The sequence below is a fragment of the Myxocyprinus asiaticus genome, chromosome 18 (assembly GCF_019703515.2).
Source record: "Myxocyprinus asiaticus isolate MX2 ecotype Aquarium Trade chromosome 18, UBuf_Myxa_2, whole genome shotgun sequence".
NCBI classification, from domain to species: domain Eukaryota; kingdom Metazoa; phylum Chordata; class Actinopteri; order Cypriniformes; family Catostomidae; genus Myxocyprinus; species Myxocyprinus asiaticus.
In genome coordinates this window covers 4,034,447-4,060,433 of record NC_059361.1, presented here as the reverse complement: position 1 = coordinate 4,060,433, position 25,987 = coordinate 4,034,447, and the positions used below count along the sequence as shown (strand labels likewise).

Here is a 25,987-nt window from a genome sequence, read left to right as displayed (position 1 = left end):
TTGAGAAAGAAAATAAGCGAGCAAGAATGTGTGAGAGAGAAACGAGCAAAACACAATATTCATAAGAGGGATATTTATGCACCATGTGGGTAACAGATGGCGTTAAGGACTCATAACTCTAACCCAGGATGGTGCCACCCGAGAGGGCACAAACACACACACAATCCCTGCTGAACATGTCTAATACAATACTGTTGAGTCATTGCTATATATGTTATATAATCAGGGTCACTGGTTCACACCGAGATATTACTGTAAGTACTGCAATAACATTGAAACTCTTGCTTAATTTATTATGATTTCACTAGAATCTTTAAGATAAATGCACTGTTGCATTTATCTGAATGGAGTTTGAACTCTAATAAAACTTGCCACTTCAATATTCAGTCAAATAATGCCATGAATCATCGGCACTATGCCCTAAAGTTTTGGGCCAGCGCCACCTGGTGGTCAACAATTATAATGAAATCTTTAAAAATGCTTATAACGTTTGATTATTTTGTCCTGTCACTACTCTCTTTATATTCTTTCGGTCATGCTGAATACACTAAATTTGCCATGGTCAGCCTTACTTCCTGTCCACCATTTTGAATTTAACTGAAAACTTACTTTTTTGAACTAGACAATACGGTTCTCAATTAGCGCGCCAACGAATTTGATGCCAAGTCGCCAAAAAGCATCTGAGGCTGTACCTCTGCAAAGCTTTGTCGTACTTTCATGGAACTTTGTGTGTAACATAATGACCACAGCCTGACCTTACCATATAAATGTGGGGACAGCGCCACCTATTGGTAAAAATTTTGAATGAATTGTATTGCAATATATGCAATTATATTTATGTTTTTATCCCACTTTTCTTACAGTTGTAAACAGTGATGCCCAATCATACTTCCTTACATGCAGTTAGCATGATTACCCTGTAATTAGGGGCCAAGCACTGCCTAGTGGTCAAAAGCTATAAAACAATTTTATTTTTTTTAAATAATCTTCAAACTGCTTGGTTAAAAATTATGATTTTGGTCTAATTTAATTATTCGGATATGCTTGCTTAGCTGCTTGCTTTGCTGTATTAATGCTTGGCCCCAGTAATTGCTGCATGCAGTTATATTTGCAATTTTAGTCATTTGCAATCAGTACCGGATTACAATTTATAAGTAATCTACCCAGCACTGAATACAAGTTAAGCTCAGTTAACAGCATTTGTGGCATAATGTTGATTTCCACAAAAAACAATTTCGACTCAACCCTCCTTTATTTAAAAATATGCAAAAATTGCCATTACAGTGAGGTACTAAACTACAGCTAACTACCCAGCGTGAAGACAGGGACTGCTGTGTTCTAATTTTTATGGAAACATGGCTCAACGAAAGCACTCCAGACGCAGCCATTCAGCTAGCCGAGCTAACCACACATCATGCCGACAGGACAGCAGCACTGTCTGGTAAGACTCGCAGCGGTGGTCTGTGTGTTTACACAAACAACGAATGGTGCAGGAATGCTGTTGTGGTTTCAAGCTACTGTTTGTCGCTGGTGGAGTTTATGACTGTAAAGTACTGGCCATACTACCTACCCAGAGAGTTTACCACCATGCTCATTGTCGCGGTGTACATTCCACCTGGCGCTAACGCAAGGGAAGCGCTAAGTGAACTCTACACAGCTATCAGTAACTTACAGACAGTCATCCCGATGGATTTTTCATTGTCGGGGACTTTAAACACGCAAATCTGAAATCAGTGCTGTCAAAATTCCACCAGCATGTTGATTTCGCAACCTGTGGTAAAAACACTTGTTTACACAAACATTCACTGTGCTTACAAGGCTGCACCCCGCCCCCACCTCAGCTGCTTGGATCATATCTCTGTTATGCTAATCCCAGCATACAGACCACTCCTGAAACTTTCCAAACCGGTTCTGAAACAGGTGAGAACCTGGTCTGAGGGAGCCATCTCAGCACTTCAGGACTGTTTTGAACACACAGACTGGAATATGTTCAGAGAGGCTGCTACATACCACAACACCACAGACTTGGAGGAATACACAGCATCAGTGACTGGCTACATCAGCAAGTGCATAGATGATGTGACTTCCTTCAAGTCCATCACCACACGTGCAAACCAGAAATCGTGGATGACTGCTGAAGTGCACTCACCGCTGAAAACCCGAGACACAAACTTCAGGTCTGACGACAAGGCAGCCCTCTGCACAGCAAGGGCCAATCTGTCCAGGGCTATCAAATAGGTGAAGCGCAACTATGCAAAAAGAATCCACGGTCACTTCCTAAACACCAAGGACACAAAGCACATGTGGCAAGGCATTCAGGCCATCACAGACTACAAATCTACACCACTTGTCTGTGATGGTGATGCCTCGTTCCCAGAAGCACTGAACGATTTCTACGCACGGTTCAAAGCACAGAACAACATGCCAGTGGGGAAGACAATCCCAACTCCCACCAACCAAGTACTTTGTCTGTCTGCAGTAGATGTCAGGAAGACTCTGTCCAGTTAACCCACGGAACGCTGCAGATCCTGACAACATACCTGGCCGGGTGCTCAGGGAATGTACTGATCAGCTTGCAGATGTTCTCACATACATCATCAACATTTTCCTGAGCCAAGCAGTTGTCCCTGTGTGCTTCAAGATAACCACCATCATCCCTGTGCCAAATAAACCATCTGTGTCCTGCCTGATTGACTACCGGCCCGTTGCACTCACACCTATCAGCATGAAGTGCTTCGAGCGGCTAGTTATGAAACACATAAAGAGCAGTCTTCCCACCACACTGGACCCATTTCAGTACGCCTACCGCCCCAACCGCTCAACAGAGGATGCCATATCTGCTACCGTTCACCTTTCTCTGACTCATCTGGACAAAAAGGACAACTATGTAAGGATGCTGTTCATAGACTTCAGTTCAGCATTCAACACAATCATCCCACAACAACTGATAACAAAGCTGAACCTGCTGGGTCTGACCACCTCCCTCGGTAACTGAATTCTGGACTTGTTGACTGGGAGACCCCAGTCCGTCAGGATCGGCAACATCACTTCCAGCACCACCACAGTGAACACCGGTGCTCCCCTGGGCTGTGTGCCCAGTCCACTGCTGTTTACCCTGCTGACTCATGACTGTGCTGCAAAGTACAGTTCAAATCACATCCTCAAGTTTGCTGATGACACTACAGTTGTGGGCCTCATCAGAAACAATGATGAGTCAACGTACAGAGAGGAGGTGAACCAGCTCGCAGAATGGTGTAGAGACAACAATTTATCTCTTAATGTTGATAAGACTAAAGAGATGATTGTTGACTTCAGGAGGACCCAAGCAGACCACTCACCACTGCACATCAACGGAACAACTGTGGAGAGAGTCAAAAGCTCCAAGTTTCTTGCTGTGTATATGATGGAGGACATCTCCTGGACTCTCAACACCACCTACCTATCCAAGAAGGCCCAGCAGCACCTACACTTCCTGCGGAGGCTGAAGAGACCCAAACTCCCCCCTCCCATCCTCACCAACTTTTACAGAGGGAAGATAGAAAGCGTCCTGACCAGATGTCTCACCGTGTGGTATGGAAACTGCACAGTCTCCGACTGCAAGACCCTACAGCGAATTGTGAGAACAGCTGTAAAGATCATCAGAGTCTCTCTACCCACCATCGACACCACATACAACAACCGCTGCTTCCGCAAATCCACCAGTATTGTCGACGACCCCTCTCATCCCTCTCATGGACTCTTCACCCTCCTGCCATCTGGCAGAAGGTACAGGAGCAGCCGTGCCACCACCAGCAGACTCTGCAAGAGTTTCTTTCCTGAGGCAGTCAGATTACTCAACACCCTGCTGCCTCCCAATGCTCACCTGGCCTAGTCAAACACCTAACCCAGTATGACTCAAAAACATTGCACACCTGCACTTTACAAAGCTGCATCAGTCACTTATATTTATGGAACTCATTTATGCTATACTTTTGCTATACTTAAGTATACATATACATGTATTTATGCTATGCTTATTGCTGCTACACTACAAAATAGTTTACAGTCTACAGCCCATTTTCTGTGTATTTATTGCCCTGTGTATTTATTGTCCTATGTATCTATTGTTCTGTTCTGTGTATTTATTGTCCTGCACTCTGTTGTGTATTGCACTTTATGTAGTCCTGCGTACTGTTCTGTGATGCACCATGGTCCTGGAGTAACGACTTTTCAGGGAATGACAATAAAAACCCACTTGACTTGACAATGGAAGTGAATAAATGTTAAAATACACATTGCTTCAAAAGTATAGCCACAAGACATAGACATTATACATGTTAACATGACGCTAACTAACCTTTTCTGTGTAGAGTTATATCCAATATTACAGCTTTGCTGTCATGACGATGAAAACCGCAGTATTAGATATAACTTTACACACATAAGGTTAGTAAGCGGTTTTATCACACTAAAATCATGTTAACATGTTTACGTCTTGTGGCTGGCCCCATCCACTTCTATTGGTAGTGCCTTACTGTAATCGTTTTCTTTTCTTTTTTAAAAAAAAATAAATAAACAAGAGATGAGTCTAAATAATTTTTTTTTCTGGTAATCAACATTATGCCACAAATGCTGTTAATTAAGCTTCACTTGTATTAAATTTAGAGCATGTCTTTAAAAAGTGTAGCATTACCCTATAATGTGAAAGTTGATGTAACTTTTGACTGTAACAGCATCAAACTTAGGCCACATACTATTTTGCATAGAGTTAGACATCTCATCTTACCTTTCGCTCCTCGTAAGACGAAGCCAAATCCCTCATTCTCTTTCTTCTGTAGTGCAGCGTTCTTCTCCTCGATGATGTAATCACTAGGCATAAGAGAGAGTAGGAAAGTAAGGTCAGACTCCAGCACCATGATGGGGTATACCTGGGATGTTCCCCACCAGACTACCACAATACTACTCTCCCTGAGCAGTGAGCCAATCAGATTAAAAGCTGAGGCTGCGAGAGTCCAGAGACTATGACAATGACCAGGTGGAGCTTCTGTCCTTCTGTTTGGCTCCAGAGTAGCCTCTTTAACTGCATTAGGAGACTGAAGCAAATGCTTATATCCAGCTTCTTATGCTATTACATTAAAAGACAGACGTTTAAGGGCCTTCAACACTTTCTCTCTCACTGTCTGTCAAACTCAAAATGCAACCGAGACAAAAGAGATCCTTTTAAAGGCACAGATGCCAAAAAAGACAATGTTAACCATCAATGACTTACAGTGCAGCCCATCAGTGATAGAGTGCTCATGAGAGAGAGAGAGAGAGAGACAAAGCATGTATCCCGATGGTGGTCTTTTCCCTGCACTAACCCCCCCAAAACACACACACACACACACATACAGTCCATCTGTCTGGATGCATGGAGATAGCTATCATCAGTGCTAACAGCAGGGACAAATCTGTTCTTCCTTAGTCATGTGAGCTACAGTTACCCGCCTGTAGACCCGATCAACCCCCCCACCAACACACATACACCGATCAGCCACAACATTAAAACCACCTACCTAATATTGTGTAGGTCCCCCTTGTGCTGCCAAAACAGCACCATCTCGCATCTCAGAATAGCATTGGGAGATGATATTCTTCTCACCACAATTGTACAGAGCGGTTATCTGAGTTACCGTAGACTTTGTAAGTTTGAACCAGTCTGGCCATTCTCAGTTGACCTCTCTCATCAACAAGGCATTTCCATCCACAGAACTGCCACTCACTGGATGTTTTTTTTTGTTTTTGGCACCATTTGGAGTAAATTCTAGAGACTGTTGTGTGTGAAAATCCCAGGAGATCAGCAGTTACAGAGATACTCAAACCAGCCCGTCTGGCACCAACAATCATCCATGTGATTATCTAATCAGCCAATCAAGTGGCAGCAGTGCAGTGCATAAAATCATGCAGATACGTGTCAGGAGCTTCAGTTAATGTTCACATCAACCATCAGAATGGGGAAAAAATGTGATCTCAGTGATTTGGACCGTGGCATGATTGTGCGTAGGAGAAATTTAATAAGAGTATAACCAAAGGAATGAATCCCGCACACTGCTGTTGCTTGCAATCTGTGTATACATTTATTAATGCAACGTTTCGATCATGTGACCTTCATCAGGTATTGTTTACAAACCAGGGGTGAAATGCATCCAAATTTAAAATACAAAGCAGCCAATGAGAATCTGTTATGACAAATCATGGCCAATAACATACAGAAAAAAAGAAAGTGACAACCTAACCTCTACACCATTAGATTATTAATATACTCTGTATACTCAGGAGACTGACAGAAACTCACTCCTCCTTGCCTCAAGTTTTCACCCTACACCTCTAAAGAGGGGTTTACCAAAAAGTACATTTTTTAGATTAAGGCGACTGTGTCACTCTGATAGTGATTTTATAGAGAAGGCGGATATAATGCAAAAACGATTTTCTCAACACAGTCGTGGATTGATGATGCGTACAATGTGGCCTTTCAATAAACACGTCCTGAATTATTAGAAACAAGTAAAAGAAAAGAGAAAAAGGTTTCTGTTACTGTTACCACTATCTAATCATCTGAGGACTATTTAAAAAAAAAAAAAACATTGGCATTTACTATAATCCGATTCTGACTTCCGATTCTGACACTTTTCAACATCCCTCTCTATTTGTGTTCAAATGAGCTGGGAATTTGAGAGGATATCTAGTTCATGCTCAGTTTCAAAATAAGGAGCCTACCAGTAATCAGACCATACTGAGCCCGATTCCCAATGGCAATTATAAATATAAAGTGTAACAATACTTTCAAAACCAATCATTTTTGTCATCCCCGCACTGGGAAACGATTTCCTACCTCTAGTGTCATCACCTGTCCCTCAACACATGTGATTTATTTGATTCGTTGCCCTTGTGGACTTGGGTATGTGGGAAAAACATCTAGACAACTCAAACAACATATTAGTGAACATTAAAGTTCAATTAGATGAAAGGACATGAATTATCCAGTAGCGGTACATTTTAATAATTTTAATCCTGATGTGTCAACACTGCGGTTTATTGGTATTGAGAAGATGAAGGTGCCACCTGGAGACATGAGGTGTTTTGGATTTACACTCCAAACGCTAGCTCCTATGGGTCTTAATGATAAGCTTATATGTTGTAATGCTGATATTTTGACTGTGTTTTATATACAAGAGCATGTGTACATTTACACTAAGTGATTGTATGTAGATTTATTATGTTATGAATAGGTAATTTACATTGTATATTTATTAATTCTGGACCTAACTTGATTGTATTTTGTAGATTTGGAATACTTCGGTGTTTGTTTTTTGAAATTGATGAAATGTATATTGTGTATTTTATTACTGTACTCTTTCCTTTTATGGGGGAACTAGAGATAATACTAGGAGGCTATTTTTTCTGATTGTTTTCTATTGGCAGGAATTTTGTTTTGAATGTCCACTAGGAGGCTAATAATACTCCTAGCTCTGTTAATTGTCTTAGAGGTTAGGTTGTCACTTTCTTTTTTTTTCTGTATGTCATTGACCATGATTTGTCATAACAGATTCTCATTGGCTGCTGTGTATTTTACATTTGGATGGGTTTCACCCCTGGTTTGTAAACAACGCCTGATGAAATTTGCATGACCGAAACGCTTCATTAATAAAATGATACACAAATGTGTACAAAAAATGTACTTTGGAGAGTAGAATTCACAAAAATAATTCTATGGTTTTGAACGGTGGTTTCAAACAACTAGTTTAAAGCCCTCTTAAATTAGAATAACTTTGTGAATTCTATAAATGTGTTTATTTATTTATTTTAACTGTTGCAGTACGGTTATTCCATGTAGACATTTATTACTTTAAGCACAAGAAAAAAATATCCAAATGACTTTGAATAATAATAATAGTACTACTAATAATTCTAATTTTTATTATGAGGCTTAAAGTCAAAAATGTTGATGTGGTATAACCGTCTGGAAACAGTTAAAAATAAACAAACATTTTATTTTTATAGAATTCACAAAAAATATTATAATTTAAGGGTTAGAGGGTTTTGAAACCACCATACCAAACTCCTGCTGGAGAGAAAACACATTTGTGCAATAGGGCTTTTGAATCCAAATCTTATCGTTACTGAGATAAAACCCTTGTGACAACTAGCCCCAGTCTCCCATACTTTTTATAAGTGCTGGCTGGGAATCAAAACCATGATCTTGGCATTGCAAGCTTTCTGAATTTACCAAATGAGACATTCATAAATGTTATTTATTCTACAATAGAATCCATTTTTAACAACAAAAACTACCAAATCTAACAAATACAATGAAATGAAGTCCTTGTGAACTGCCATCTGTGTTGATTGTAGAATAATTACCACAAAACTGGTATATGATGACTGTGTCACTATGTCATCTGTGTCATCATGAACTATTATAATATCATTCTTCTCCTTTACTGATTCTGTCTCCGGTACCCCGAGGGTCTTCATCACTGATGCATTAGGAGTGACAAGAATCTAATTAAGCAGTGGAAAATCAATTAGATCAATTACAGATGATTCTGTGTCGTTAGTGCCTCGGGTTAACGAGAATGAAACGGCATGTCCTACAGAAGAGCAGTCACGCCTACATCAGATAACATCAGTGTACGGTCGGGCATCAGTTAAAACACATGGGCATTGGCTGTGGAACTGTTATGAATTACTGCATAACAAAATCCAAGTAAAGCCAATTAGTAACTCGAGCACCGGAATAATTCTCATGAAACAATTAGTGTTGCACTTCATATTACAGTATCCATGTTAACAGTACACAAGCAAACACCAAGAAAATGTAACAAACAACTTGTACTTTATATGCCTCTAACAAAAAATACTGTGGCAATACTATGGTACTATGGAGTGGTGGTGGTGTAGTGGACTGAAGCACTGAACTGATAAGTAGAAGGTTGTTGGTTCAATCCCCACAGCCACCACCATTGTGTCCTTGAGCAAGGCACTTAACTCCAGGTTGCTCCAGGGGGATTGTCCCTGTAATAAGTGCACTGTAAGTCACTTTGGATAAAAGCATCTGCCAAATGCATAAATGTGAATGTAAGTTAGATGGTATATGGTCTGTGCTGCTCAGTTTTTGTCTGGATCTATTAAGTTATATAAAAATACATAAAAAATGCAACTCACACAAAACACTTAATAAGTACACCTCTACTATGATGAACAAGCTTTCAATTTTATTTTATTTATTTATTTATTTTTATTTTTATTTTTTTTAATGACCTGATTGCAAGTAATTAAAAAAAAAATTAAAAAAAAATTAAAATCTGGGGCTTAAGGTCTAAAATGTGAAAGTGGTGTAACCTTCCGGAGACAGTTAAACAAACTAACTAACTAACTAAGAAACTAACTAAATATATAAATAAAAAGTCTCATTAAAATCTGACAATTTTGATAAAAGAAATGCAGGCATAAGTAGTTTGGAATAATCTTCAAAAATAAGCAGTGAAACAATATTTTTTTGTTTCACTGTTTTTTTGTTTTTTGTTTCAGAGAGGTCAACAGAGAATGGCCAGACTGGTTTGAACTGACAAAGTCTACGGTAACTCAGATAACCACTCTGTACAATTTTGGTGAGAATATCATCATCTCAGAATGCTATTTGGTGGCACGAGGGGGACCCACACAATATTAGGCAGGTGGTTTTAATTTGTGGCTGATCAGTGTGTGTGTATATATATATATATATATATATATATATATATATATATATATATATATATATATATATAGTGGCTGATCAGTGTATTTTATATATATATATATATATATATATATATATATATATATATATATATATATATATATATATACCTTGTATGTACATACATATATATATATATATATACATACAAGGTCTAAAGGACACATTTTATACACCTAAAACATAAAATGTGTCCTTTAGACCTTCATCACTGTGTGTGAAATATCAGCTATTTTGACCTTTATGTAAAAGTGTACTTTGTTCAGGTTAAATGGAGTAATCCTACTTGATGGTAACATCACTTGACATTTTTAAAGCCATTACATGTATTTTTTATTTTTTTTTGTAGAAAATGCTATTGAAAAAGTATTTTTTTTTATTTATTTTTTTTAATGCATGGAACTGACTTGGACACAAAGATTACATTTCCACAAACCTGGCATGAGTTTTAAACTAGATTTGTAATATTTCTTAATTATAGCAGTATCATTATACTTATTTTTTTATTTTTTTATACTGTAGGCTAATGTTACATTTTATATTCCATTATTGAAAAAACATATAATTTAAGTAGAGTAAAGCCCAAAGTATACTTCGGTCAGATGTGACCGCTCACATAATGGAAATCTCATCATTTTTCTAACCGTGCGTCTTTGAACACGCAGACTGTGCATGCGCTTGATATTGTTTGCACAAATTAGTGGATCCACAAGGTGGAAATACTCACATTTGAGCCGTTGCTGTCACGAAGAAAAGGAGACGAATGTAAAAACAACAACAGTGGATGTGCAAGTCAAGAGCGCATGTGTGAGGAAGTCTGGAGATACCTGCATTTGTATGACTCGAGTCTGAAAGAATATAAAGACATCTTTATGGGTCTAAACTCCTGAAGAGAAATTGTCCGGTGTCTCATAATAGTCGTAGCACGTATGCGCCTAAAACCTGTATATGCGCGCACCGTCAAATGGAGTATATTTTGACAGGCTTGTGTCCGACTGTATGCAGACTCTGAGCACTAGAATCAAAATCGAAATATACGTTGGGCTTTAGAATGACAGTTCACACAAACTTTCTGGGTTGTCTTGTGCCTTATAGAATATTACCGCCATATAAAATTATTTCATTTCCTGCAGACTTCCGTTTTTAGTCACTTCCTTTTAGTGCTGCACAAATAAGAGCATAAGTACATTAAAGCGCAGCCTTATACCACTTCCTCTTTTCTTTGGTACAACCCTGATTTTATGTTAGGTGGCCAACCACTGAAGAACCCTGTAAGGCTCTGTAAACTCATACACACACATTGGGGTATATATTTAGTGATAATGGCTTGCGCACCTTCCAAGATACCAAAACAACCTTCTCTCTCCCAAGTTATACTTACTTATTTTATTTACAGATCCGCTCTGTATTTCAGGCATGCAAAATTCCTTTGGGTGTACCTCTAGTTTCTCATCACTTGGTCAAATATCTGTCTGTGGGTAAGGGGGTGGCATCATTTCTATATAAGCAATGTGCTGTTCACGTACCAGATAAAATCTCTACATTTACGATTTGGGAGAGAGAGTTGCAATTGGATACTGGTCTGGCATGGGACAGGGTTTGGGGCAACACCTTCTTTTCTTCTCGGAATTTAGCAGATCAGTTAATACACTTTAAGTTAATTCACAGGGCATACATCACACCCTTGAAACGTTTTCAGATTAAAGCATCCAAGGATCCCTATTGTCATTTATGTAACAATGGGACTGTTGGCACAGTGATGCATGTGTTCTGGGACTACCTGGTTATCTCTGTATTTTGGTCCAGTGTAGCCTCAGTTCTTCAGATGCTCTGGGCCACACAATTATGGCATATCCTTCTATGTTCTTACTAAATGACGACTCTTTGTTGAAGCTCTCGGTCACACAAGGCAAACACCTTCTTGCTGCACTCACAGCAGCCAAAAAAAAAAAAACATTCTTCAAGCATGGTTTACACCTACCTTACCACTGATCAGCACTTGGACTAAGACTTTCCTTCATATTGTTGTGCATGAGAGGTCATGTGCCAAACTCCAGGGAGCAAAGAGCAAAACTGTTGAGGCTTGGACACAAATTGCAGACATTGTGAGGGAATTTATTTGAACCCTTAGTCCACTTGGTTCTCTGCCCTGGAATTTGTAGTTCATCCATCCATCCATCCATCTATCTATCTTATTTTAAATGTTTATTTTATATCTATTTTATTATTATTATTATTATTTTCTGTATTTATTTTTCCAAAGGAAAAGTATGTACTGTACCTTGAATGCATGTAATAGCTTGGCTTATACAATGCACACCAGTGATCAATCTTTTTTCTAAACAAAGGAAAACACTGGTTCACAAAACAATATTTCCTGCAGACTTACAAAAGGCCTAACAGTCCAGTGCAGCTAATCTAGTGCTTAATTAATTAATTGCAATTTGATGAAATAATGAGCTGTGAAAAATTAATAAAATGGCCATTAGACCTAAGGAAGAGGGTTTGCAGTGAGAAATTTGTGTCAATGAAGTGTGCACTACTCCCTAAAAATCACTTTGTCCAACATCAAGACTTGAAGCCTGAATTGCTGTACAGCGATTGACATTGGCACAACACATTCACGCGTAATGAAGATTTTTGGAAGGTTTGAAGTGGGTACAACACACATTTCAACTTAACCCGCTCCCTAAGAGGTTGGGGTGTGCACACTAACTTTTCACAGCTAGTCAGCGGGTGCTAACGTGTAACGATGTTCAGTTTAGTGCACTTAACAGTGTCAGTGGTTCTCATACCTAACTAAAGAGTGAAGCTGCATAAAGTTGACGCGCATGGTTTAAGTTGTGCTTTTCTTGTTTTTTATTTGACAAATGATGGACAACATTTGGAATGATCCCACTGAGCCCCTCCCATTTCCATTGACCCCTTATTACATGCTCCTGATGGAAAGACCCTGAAGAGTGTTTCATTCATAAGTCAAGCGGTGTATGATTCTAAGAGTCTTCATTTGTGGTGAGTGTTTGACGAAAGAGAGAGTGCATTTCTCTGATCCGGTGTGTAATTGATTTGACTGCGTTCAGTACTTTAAGCTGCTGTGCCAGACCTGTTTGCTGTTGTTGAGCGGCCTGGCAAGAGAAGACAAATGGAGTGAAAACTCTCAGTATGACAGAGAGACAGAGAGTCATTAATCTACTCTTACTTTCTCTCTTTCTTTCTCTCTATTCCCCAGGTCAGACATCTCATCTCTTCCTCTTACCTAAATCAATCAATCACTAATTTCCCCCAGAAACAATTTTCATTACAGTGCCCGTGTTACACAATAATGGAAATGATTAAAACGGCAGTAACAAAAACTTTGTGTTGTGCTGAGTGACTGTGAAAAAACAATTACATATCAAGTTATGTTTCTAAAAGGTTCAAACTAAACTAAACTAACTAAACTAAACTATTAATGGGGCCTCGAGGTATAAATGCCACCAAGTTGACAAAAATGTCCCCAAAATAAAAATAAAATAAAATAAAAAATGACCCCGTAATGAATTCGTGTTTTTGTATCATTTGGTTTTATTCTAGGCTTACTTAAATATATTACCATAGAAAATATGCTAATTTCATTTTCTAGGTAACAACCTACTTACTCAGATTAAAAATGCATTTAAATAAACTGATTAAAAGTGTTTTATATGAAAGGATGACACACAGTGTGTTTTTATATGACTAGAAAAAATATGCCCTCATAATGGGAAAAATGCCAATGAAAATCACTTTACAATAAGGTTCTATTTGTTAACAGTAAATGCATTAGTTAACATGAACTAACAATGAACAATATATTTTTTCAGCATTTATTCATCTTTAAGGCAACTGGTAATTTATATATACTATAAAAAATGTAATTGTAAGTTCATAATGCATTAAGTAATGCTAACATATAAAACTTTCATATTTAAAAATGTATTAGTGTACAGCATGTTACAATTAACATTTATCAAGTGCTGTAAAAGTATTGTTCATTGTTAGTTCATGTTAACTAATGTAGTTAACCAATGTTAACAAGTACAACCTTATTGTAAAGTGTAACCTGTACATGTTACTATTTACATATGTAATTACACGGAAACATGGAGAGTAATGTATAATAACGTACATACATTTTCAGGTGTGTGCTGATATTTCTGATATAATATTTTAATATATTAGCAATCAGTCCTCAAATGAACTGGGTGGAAGTTAGTCGCTAATGGCATTGTTTTCCACTTTGAAAGAAACATGGCAACAAAACTTCTAAATATGTCGCAGGAGTTGATTTTGAAATGTGAAGAGACACAAATGTGACTGTCATGTCTGTGCTGGAGTGTGTTAACCACCTCCAGCCTCTAGATGGCAGTAGAGGTTTAATACATAGAAACAAGCCATGCTGACAGCAACTGCAACCACCCTTAAACTGAAACCTGAAAATGCTGCCTTTTCAGAAAGGCATCAAGATGAATCTTATGTTTGTATTAATAAATGTATTTGCTGAAAGCAAACAAGTAAATGAATTTATGAATGTCCACATAAAATTAAGAAATACTGAGTCAGCAAACTTGACTCATCTTACATTTGTCCTAGTTTATTAGATGTTATGCTGCCTTAAAAAGCAGTCTGAAACCATTTCGCCTCAGAGGTACCTTCATACAACAAATCTATCTGTTAAAGGGATAGTTCACCTAAAAATTCAAATTCTCATTTTTTTTTTTTACTAACTTTCATGCCATCACAGATGTGTATGACTTCCTTTCTTCTGCTAAACACAAACGAAGATTTTCAGAAGAATATCTCAACTCTGTAGGTCCATACAATTTAAGTGAATGGTAGCCAGCACTTTGAAGCTCCAAAAAGCACATCAAGTCAGCATAAAAGTAATTCATATGACCTCAGTGGTTTGATCAATGTCTTCTGAAGCGATGCAATCACTTTGGGTAGGACTAGGTCAATATTTAAATCCTTTTTTTACTATAAATCTCCACTTTCACTTTCACTTCAGAAAGTGAAAGTTAGTGAAAGTGGATATTTATAATAAATTATAGTATTTATAGGTGTTTCTCACCCAAAGTGATTGCATCGCTTCAGAAGACATGGATCAAACAACTGAAGTCATATAAATTACTTTTATGCTGACTTGATGTGCTTTTTGGAGCTTCAAAGTTCTGGCCACTTAAATTGTATGGACCTACAGAGCTGAGATTTTCTTCTAAAAACCCTCGTTTGTGTTTAGCAGAAGAAAGGATGTCATACACATATTGGGATGGCAAGAAAGTTAGTAAAAACTGAGATAATTCTCATTTTTGGGTGAACTATTACTTAAAATCATTGACTGACTGGGCTGCGAGGCATCAAGACAGCATCCGCAGAGTTAGACTGAACTAAAACTGAATATCTAGTTTTTGTCCATTATCTGTTTGCTTTTCGGTTAGCTCTGAATCACGTAAGCAATCATCAAAATGTCAATGCATGTATTTATGCATGCACACACACAGTCAGAAACACTTGTGTGTATATATGTACCTGTATGAGGTAAAGTTGTCGTAGGAGCCCACAGTGTAGTGTCTGAACAGCCTTTTGGTTCGATCCTCTCTTGTCTCTGAAAAAGAAACACGGCATATATTAACATACATCAACTATTCCTTTAACATACATCATGCACTCTACTATATAATCACCATCAATGATATTCGTGAACATTAGCATTGCAGATCAGAGGCAACTACCTTGTGCGGAAATGTGGGTGTTTGTGTGGATATGCACATTAATTAAATGCATGTAGGCAAGGTCAACTGTATATGTGTGTGTGTGTGTGTGTGTGTGTGTGTGTGTGTGTGTGTGTGAGCGGTCTCGTTAATCCAGTCAGAGGGTCTGACTAATAGGGCTGGTGTCTCAAGCCAAACTAAATTTATGTGATTGGACTTTGGGCTAAAAGTCAATGCACAGTCGTTCAGAAGGCCAATATGCTGACACACACACACACACACACATACACACACACACACACACACACACACACACACACACACACACACACACACACACACACACACACACACACACATATGTTGGTGCAGCTATCATTATGAGGACTCTCCACAGACATAATGATTTTTATACTGTACAAACTATAGATTCTATCCCCTAACCCTAATCCTACCCCTAAACCTAACCCTCACAAAAAACTTTCTGCATTTTTACATTTTCAATATAAACATCGTTTAGTATGTTTAGTATGTTTAGTATGTAGAAATGTCCTCATAAACCACATTTATAGCATAATACCCTTGTAATGACCAGTTTGTAACCTAAATAATTTCCTCGTAAACCACCCAAACCCGCCCACACACACACACACACACACACACACACACACACACACACACACTAATAGAAACATGGAATCGTGTAAAAATATTCTGGCAAGCACAGACAGCCAAACACACAAATACAAAGTAGATTCCTAGACACGTTAGAAATCGTGTTACATCAGTTATTGAATTAAACTCTGCTCTCTGTGTTATTGAATTCAACTTCTTTTCTATGTCTCTCTCTCTTTTTTTTAATAAACTATGTGACCTACTTGCTCTGGTCTGATTACTAATGCATATTTTCCTCTGTCTGCTTCTTCCGTCCCCTGTCTCCACCTCTCCCATGTCATCCTTCTATTATTCCTTTTATACATCTCTGTTTTGCCACAATCCCCTCTTCATTTCACTGTCTACATTGTGTCTCTGTAAATGTGCTGGCAGATTTGTCTTTGAGGGCATGATTGTGTGTTGTTTGACAAAACAGTTTGTATGATTCCATAACTAAGCCTGAAAAACCGCCTGTTGTGCCCAGACTTTTGTAACTTCATTAAGAATGACAAGCCCAAGTGCGACTAATAATTACATTATATTGGCAATTGATTACATTTCAGGAGAAAGAATAAGAGCAAAAGAGAGTAAGAGAGTGAGTGAGAGAGAGAGTGAGAGAGAGAGAGAGAGAGAGAGAGAGAGAGAGTTACTTCTGCTGATTCTGACCTAATCTGTCGCAATAGAATTGAGAAGTAAAAGCATGCATTAGCATTTTAATGACTTGAAGGCAAGAAATGACACAGATCAAATTCACGAGAGAGAGAGAGAGAGAGAGAGAGAGAGAGAGAGAGAGAGAGAGAGAGAGTAGCTACACTATTTGACCATACTGATGAAAAAATGTGTCATATCCAGTGTTGTATAAAGTATCCATGAATCCATTTGTCATATTTAAGTAAAAGTAAATACACCTTTATGGAAATTGACTAAAGTAGCTAAAAAAGTAGTTAACCCTTTACGTTCTGAAGGTGTTTTTAAAGATATCCTGTTTCAGTGGCATACCCGAAATTAAAGGCTTATAACTTGAGAAAAAAAAAAAAAAGGAGGGTCAAGTGTTTGGTATCATTGTAATGAAAACTTTTCAGAATGTTTAATGATATAGATAATGATACATTCTGAGACTCTCAGCCTAAGAAAATATACTTTTTTTCTTATTTTTCCTATTTGACGTTATATATCTCTGGGTGTAAATAAGGTGGCTCAGAAAAACTGCTTTTGTTTTGTTCCCAAACATGTCAACTGTATCTGGGAAAAAGTTTGTGTTGAAGACGTGCGCCATTAACTCCCAGTAGTGTTCACAAACTGTGTTCCCTGGTTGACTTCCTCCGAGCCCTGTGGCAGTCAAATTTTCGAAGAGACTCGCTGCCGGCCCAGTACACGTGCTAACTAAAGCCCTGTACTGGGGTAGGTGCTCTGCATGTGGCGGTTCCCCGTAGGTAACCCCATGCCACGTATATCTTCCGCTATTTTGTTTCCCTGTTGGCAAACTGCATCTTCCTTGGGCAGAGGCCCCTCTGCCCCAGCCTCCATGCTTGTAGTAACTCCTCCCCTGTAGGGTAGGACCTACCATGAGACTTCCCCATATGACATACTTCCGACATAGCTCGGCAAGACCATGTGACGTATTTCCACTTAAATACCCTCCTCTCTCTGGGTGAGGTGTGGTCTCCGTGGGAGGGACACCTCCCGACTAGACATGGTCGGCCCAGTCGGATAATCTCCCTTTTTTTAGGGAGTGGAAAAAAAGAAGGGGATAAGAGGCCACGACTGGGCTAGCCTGTCTCTATCTTTTGGGTAGCTGACTTGTCCCAAAGGGCCGTTCGACGTTCATAACAGTGTCGGGGGAGGTTACGTGTCGGCCTGGTGCGCTGGCTACGAGGCACACAGCAGTCTGCCCGTCACACACCGCCAGTTCACGTAACACAGTTCCGCCAGTTGCGGCGTTTCGTATAGGGACCCCTAGTGTCACTACATCGACACAATGTCGAGTGAGTGACAGATAGGGAACGTCATGGTTACTTGCGTAACCTCCGTTCCCTGATGGAGGGAACGAGACGTTGTGTCCCTCCTGCCACAACGCTGAACTACCCGCTGAAATGGCCGGACCTTATATCGGCTCCTCAGCATAAAACCTAAATGAGTGGTTGCATACTTTTATACCTGTATGTCCGGGGGAGTGGCATGCAAATACCACTCGCCAATTTTCATTTGCCTTTTATCAAAGACCAGAGGTGTCTCGGGCTCCCAAGAGTGACCCCTAGTGTCACTACATCGACGCAATGTCTCGTTCCCTCCATCAGGGAACGGAGGTTACGCAAGTAACCAGGACGTTGAGCCACATGCAATTTACATTTACAGCTATGTTATTTTTTGCTTTGTTCAGCCGCAAAAGTAACGAAAGGGTCTGGAGAAATGTTGTGGTGTAAAAGTATTTATTTTCTGTTCAAAAGGTAGTGAAGTAAAAGTCAAGTCATCAGAAATACTTATATTTGAGTAAAGTACAAATATTCCAAAAATGTACTTAAGTACACTAAGAAAGTATTTGGTCATATCTAAGGGACAAAATTGGTGGTGCTTCCTAAAGGCCAAAACTTATGCTGAGTTCCATTCAAAGGATGTTCCATTATGCTCAGCAATGATCGATATTATTTAATAAAAGTGAATGTTTAGCACTAACTTTGTACATCTTCCTGGGTGCTGACATGTTTGTGTCACGTCACGCGCTTGCATCTCTGCGAAATCGGAGTTGAAGATTTACACAAGTTTCCAAGTTGGAAGTCCGACTTCAAGTGGCGTTCCATTGCATTTTTCCTAGTAGGAAGTTGGAAATTACGACTTTCCGAGTTGAAAGTAATGCAGCAATAATCTATGCAAGGATGTGAACGCAGCCGCTTCCAACTACGCAACCTCGATTTTGTGCGTTGTTGCGTTAAAAAATGTGTCAGACCGCAATTCATAACAACGCAAGTATACGTTGCATTCTCAACGTTGCCACAAGGCGCGCTACAGAGGATATTAGTGTGAACTGTTCGCTTCTACGATGAGTTTTCTTTCTGGTCAACTAGTGTCATGACGGAGCAACAGTTTGAAGACAATATTGCTTTTTATAGCAACTTACCTGAATAATAACACATCATTTTGAATGGCACACACGAGTGAAGTTTACTCTATTGCCCCCTTGTGTACTGAGGTTTGTTACCACCACAGCAAGCAAGAACGCACAATAAACAGACCCCTAACCCTAAGCATCATTATTCAGCATGTAACTTGTTCCGCACCTTTTTGTTATGGACATGAATGACACCTCAAATCATACATGCTTTTGAGAAGAGGTGTGCTATTACTTTTCCAAGGGATTGGATTTATGCTTTTCACTTAGCATGTGATAAAACAGGCAAAAAACAAACAAACAAAAAACATAGACTTACTTCTTTTGACTTGGGCTAGTAAATAACCACTAAAAAATGACCTGGAACTCACTAGCAATCACCCAGAATACATCATCAGCCGCATAGCAACGCCATGGCAGAACACTCTAGCATCATGACAGCGAGTTTTGTTCAGGCTCGCTTACTGTTCACTTACTGTTCATTGTCTTCAGAAAAAACATGTATTCTAACATCTATACTTCGGTTTCAAATGTATTTAATCAATATTTGACCTGTGTTGTATTGCAAAGGTTCAGATTAATTTAAGATGTTCTTTGATTTATATAGTAATTGTTAACCGATAAAGCACATTGTATAAATAAAACCAGCATATGCATATGTTTGCGTGTTTGTGTGTGCATTTGTGTGTACAGCTGATTGCAAGGGTCCCCACCAGCTGTGTCCAGAGCAATGCATCCATTTATCATTCTCATAGAATGAGAGAGAGAGAGAGAGAGAGAGAGAGAGAGAGAGAGAGAGAGAGAGAGAGAGAGAGAGAGAGAGAAATTTCTGAGGTCTATATGCCACAATCATCCGTCAAATGACAAACATCATGAACACACAATGTAAATGAATTGATATACAGTATGATCTGTTCAGGACAGTGTTTCTCAGACGTGTTGATACAGTTGTCCCTAGCATGTAAACAACACAGAGATTGGATCAGGAAATAGGATAAAAAAGTTCAAATCCATTCCAGATAAATATACAACAAAAGCATTTATTCCAACACAGCGGCCAAATAAACACACCAGCACTGCCTCACTGGACTCTTAAAGGAATAATGCACCTAAAACAAAAAAGAAAAAAAAGAAAAATGAATTCATTATTAACTCACACTTATGTCGTTCCAAACTCATGACTCTCTTCCGTACTAAAAATAAATAAATAAATAAATAAATAAAATATATATATATATATATTTTTTTTAGAATATCCTGTCCACGTTTTCCCATATAATGAATGTGGACTCGGGCTGTCAAGTACAAAATGACAAAATAGCACCAGAAAAGTATCATGAAAGTGGTCCATATGACTCGTACGCAATATTTCAAGTCTTCTGAAGCTATACTATAACTTTAAGTGAGAAACAGCATGATATTTTATTAATTGTTCAGTGAAAATTTTGATATTCATCCTAGCTCTCCTTCATGATGTCCGATTTGTGAAGTCGTTCTTTTGAGTCAATGAATCTTTTGATCCAGTCAAAAAAAGCAGTCTGAATGATTCATTCACAACCTGATTAGGTTCTTGAGTTCATCTCACTGACTCAATGATCTATGGGCCACTTTATGATACTTTTATGGTGCTTTATTTTTGTCATTTTGGAGCTTGACAGCCCTAGCTCTTATTCACATTTATTATATGGAGAAAAAAAAAGTGGCTTGGATATTATTCAAAAGTTCACATTTTGTGTTCCAAAGAAGAAAGAAAGTCATATGGGTCACACTAATCCTTTATGAGAAATCCCAAAACTGAGAAAATCTCTCTTGAATCAGAATAAGTGCATTCATTGCAGGAAATCCAGCCTGGTCTCATAGAATCACTTTACTGTACCTTCATTTTTGCTAAATGACTTTTAGATTGCTCGTTGTACATATCACGTCAGTTTCCTGGTGAAATGAACAGTTCATAAACACATACTTTTCACCCTGTTTCTCATACAATGTTATCTTATGACATCTAAACACTTTTACTATAGTGCATGACTGGTTTTAATGTTTGCATCACAAAACCAACTACATTTACAAGTTTGTTTGTGTGCAACCAAATTGTACGGTAGCTCAACTGATGGAGCGTTGCACTTGTGATGTAAAGGACCAGGGTATGAGTCCTGAAGAGCACATGAGTCAACACGTGACCTGAAAGTGTCATAGAAGCACCACAAAATGACGAGGTTGTGTTTTTGATCTCACATTTAATTTTTATGACACTATCGGTTAGGTTTAGGTTTAAGGATTAGGGTAGGGAGATCGGTTTTGCTGATTTAAAACTCAATAGAGCATTAACCTTACAAACCTCATCTGTAATGCGCATGTGCGTTCTCGATTTGATTGACAGGCTATATCTGTACCTAAAAGGTGATGGGCTAGTTTACCTTTAAGGCGGGACTTCCTTTCTACATCCGTTGACCGTTGGACTTTCCAATTTCTCCCATTCATTTTAATAGAAGTGGCCCGCCTCTTCTAAACAGTCTCTGGTACAAACACAGCTTGATGGAGCGCAAATCTGAAGGCAGGAATCTCAAGACGTGTTTCCAAACTTCATTTAACTTGACACAGCAACCTAAAAACGGTATGTTTATGACCCAACGCAACCTAGATGCTCCAAAAGCATCCGTCTGACACAGGTGAACATTGACGGGCCCTTAGACAAGCTCTTATAATAAATCTCGGACTGATTGACGAATTCAATTGCTAAATAGATTGCTGTGAACTGTAGGCCAATGATAGGCTTATGATCAATAATATGGAAATAAACAATATATTGCACTCTTAAGCCACTTTTTGTACATTTTAAATGCTTCACTTGTGTGCCAAAATGATGTTATGTATTTGTATTATCTGTATTATAAATTGTTATAATACTGTATAAATCTATATACACTATATTGCCAAAAGTATTCGCTCATCTGCCTTTAGATACATATGAACTTAAGTGACATCCCATTCTTAATCCATAGGGTTTAATATGACGTCGGCCCACCCTTTGCAGCTATAACAGCTTCAACTCTTCTGGGAAGGCTTTCCACAAGGTTTAGGAGTGTGTTTATGGGAATTTTTGACCATTCTTCCAGAAGCGCATTTGTGAGGTCAGACACTGATGTTGGATGAGAAAGCCTGGCTCACAGTCTTCACTCTAATTCATCCCAAAGGTGCTCTATCGGGTTGAGGTCAGGACTCTGTGCAGGCCAGTCAAGTTCTTCCACACCAAACTCGCTCATCCATGTCTTTATGGACCTTGCTTTGTGCACTGGTGCGCAGTCATGTTGGAACAGGAAGGGGCCATCCCCAAACTGTTCTCACAAAGTTGGGAGCATGGAATTGTCCAAAATCTCTTGGTATGCTGAAGCATTCAGAGTTCCTTTCACTGGAACTAAGGGGCCAAGCCCAGCTCCTGAAAAACAACCCCACACCATAATCACCCCTCCACCAAACTTCACAGTTGGCACAATGCAGTCAGACAAGTACCGTTCTCCTGGCAACCGCCAAACCCAGACTCATCCATCAGATTGCCAGATGGAGAAGCGTGATTCGTCACTCCAGAGAACGCGTCTCCACTGCTCTAGAGTCCAGTGGCGGCGTGCTTTACACCACTGCATCCGACGCTTTGCATTGCACTTGGTGATGTATGGCTTGGATGTAGCTGCTCGGCCATGGAAACCCATTCCATGAAGCTCTCTACGCACTGTTCTTGAGCTAATCTGAAGGCCACATGAACTTTGGAGGTCTGTAGCGATTGACTCTGCAGAAAGTTGGCGACCTCTGCGCACTATGCGCCTCAGCATCCGCTGACCCCGCTCTGTCATTTTACGTGGCCTACCACTTCGTGGCTGAGTTGCTGTCATTCCCAATCGCTTCCACTTTGTTATAATACCACTGACAGTTGACTGTGGAATATTTAGTAGCGAGGAAATTTCACGACTGGACTTGTTGCACAGGTGGCATCCTATCACAGTACCACGCTAGAATTCACTGAGCTCCTGAGAGCGGCCCATTCTTTCACAAATGTTTGTAGAAGCAGTCTGCATGCCTAGGTGCTTCATTTTATACACCTGTGGCCATGGAAGTGATTGGAACACCTGAATTCAATTATTTGGATGGGTGAGCGAATACTTTTGGCAATATAGTGTATATTTAATCATATATTGAATTGTTATTTTAGTAGCTTTCTCAGCAAATATTTACGTATGCGATTAATTGCGATTAATTCAATTAATTAATCTGCATACCATGTAATAATTCAATTATAGATTTTTAATTGATTGACAGCCCTAGTTTTTACATTAATACCTCAAGACAGGGATTTCCCTGAAATTTAAGTGTATTTTATCATTTAGGTTCGTATCCATATTATCGTAACTCCACGAGAACTCTCAGAGAATGCGCACATACAGTAAGCCACATTTCAGTCAGTCAAACGTATTGTTACGTAAAACTAATCTTTAGGATTCTCGTTATTTATGTTGTTTCTCTCTACTGTCTATTCCTTTTGCCATGATAACTTATAACCAACTGGATGAGCACCCCTGCCATAGAGTAAAAGGTTGATCTTGTGATTTTAAGAATTGATATATAGGGATTGTTCAAGTGAAGATCATGATTAATCTGAAAATAAATTTTTAACCCAGCCCTATTTGTGACGTAGTTGCATTTCTTGCATAGTCGTATTTGGTGTATTGTCTTAGTCATATCTGTGATGTAGTTGTATCGCTGACTTTCTTCTGCAGTGGATATCTAGGGCTGAAGGGCTAGTGTGCTAAGAAGAGCTCATTCTGGAGCTGAAGCTGGGCTCTGTGCCTCTGACTAGACGACAGCATCCCAAATTCTCTCCTAGTCGACCACGCGAGACTGATGCAGACTGATAGATATATGCAGCTCTCAACTCTCTTCACGTTCACTGCAATCTGTCTCAACAGACATGTGTATGATTTATTCTGATCCCATATCCACAGCTTAGAAACACTGAGTTTCCTTTTCTTTTTTTTTTTTTTTGCCAAAAGGGTCCTCCATTCAACACACATCAGAGAGGCTCATGAGGTTTATAAAACCATACAAACGTGGAACAGAATGGGATAGAGTACAATAGAAGAGAGAAAAATAGAACAGTCCATAAAGACCCAGACAAAACAATTCATTCAAAATACTGAAATAGAACAGACTTTCCTTTCTCAGCTATTCTGGATAAAACTAGACATACACTGTCCCCAAAAAAGTCTTTGGACACTTAAGGCACACTATGCTTTATACAGCCCTCTACACTGCGAGTGAATCACACCTTCCCTTTACTTGAGCTCTGATGTGTCATAGTTACTTTTACGTTGCATTTATTGAGATCAACTTTTTTCGTTTTATCTTCAGAGCAGTTTAACGCACCTGTTGATTTTTCTATTAAATTAAAAGTGTTTCAAAACTTTTAGATTTGAATTTGAGATCTTGTACAATACATTTTTGTACACGCATGTCAATACTCATTGTGAGGATAAAAGTTGACTTGTTTGACTCGTTGAGATGAGATCAACACAATCCATTTTTATTGGAAAATGTCTCTTTTAATTCCCTTTCTGTTCTTTACAGTCAGTTAGTGATCAAAAAGTATAAAGAAACCTTAATTCTAATCACACATAGCATGGATGAGTTAAAGAAACCGTGTGACTCTCTCGTTAAAGGAATATTCCGGGTTCAATACAAGTTAAGCTCAATCGACAGCATTAGTGGCATAATGTTGTTTACCAGAAAATTTATTTAGACTCATCCCTCCTTTTCTTTAAAAAAAGCAAAAATCTGGGTTACAGTGAGGCACTTACAATGAAAGTAAATGGGGTTCAATCCGTAAACATTAAAATACTCACTGTTTCAAAAGTATAAGCGCAAGACATTAACAATATGCGTGTTAACATGATTTTAGTGTGATAAATCACTTACTAACCTTTTCTGGGTAAAGTTATATCCAATTTTACAACTACGTTGCCATGACTATGTAATGTCAATAAACCATTAAACCCTAAAATGACTGTAAAAATGATGATTTAAACAACTCTACAGCTCAAATAATACATTAGTTTTAACAGAAGAATTAATGTACATGCTTTTATAAAATAATAAGCTTCACATTTCTGCCTTTAAACCCTCCAAAAATTGGCCCCATTCACTTCCATTGAAACTTCTCACTGTAACTTTGGTTTTTGCTTTTTTTTAAAGAAAAGGACGGACGAGTCGAAATTAATTTTTGTTGTAATCAACATTATGCCACAAACCCGGAATATTCCTTTAATATGGCCTCAAGCGAAACTTGTGTAAGATGCTTGCTGTACTGCCGCTATACTTAAATAGACAGTACCGTTTCAGTGCCTGCTCTAGATATCAATGTAAACTTACTGTAAATAGTACAAATCATGCATATAAACATCAAACATGTAACAAAATGTTTAAATATATAAATATTTAAAGGGGCAATCATACACTGTATATATTGAAGAATTTAGCAAACAGCAACAATGCAGATGTTTAATAAAACTTGTTACATAAATCTAATGTTTATTTCTTTATTTATTTTTAGTACTTTAAAACATAGTAGCACTTACATGTTAGATGTGGAATCCTCTTTTCATTTTTAGGTCGCAACCTTGTGAATATTTTGTGTTAAAAATGTGAAGATGACATGAAATTTAAGTGACACTGACAGCACTTATCATGATT

At 38.5% G+C, this 25,987-nt stretch overlaps 1 protein-coding gene across 6 annotated transcripts in view; it reads right to left on the bottom strand.

The window, feature by feature from the left end:
* LOC127456258 (SH3 and multiple ankyrin repeat domains protein 3-like) overlaps window positions 1-25,987 on the bottom strand; it is a 333,686-nt gene that overhangs the window by 28,146 nt on the left and 279,553 nt on the right. For all 6 annotated transcript variants that reach the window (XR_007899810.1, XM_051724660.1, XM_051724661.1 and 3 more), the window contains 2 exons: window positions 15,308-15,383; window positions 4,766-4,848 (listed from right to left, as the gene is read on the bottom strand). Coding sequence is in view for 5 of the 6 variants with exons in the window: in XM_051724660.1 (XP_051580620.1) it covers window positions 4,766-4,848; window positions 15,308-15,383 (159 nt within the window). In the remaining variant the exon portion in view is untranslated. The remainder of the gene's footprint in view (window positions 1-4,765; window positions 4,849-15,307; window positions 15,384-25,987) is intronic.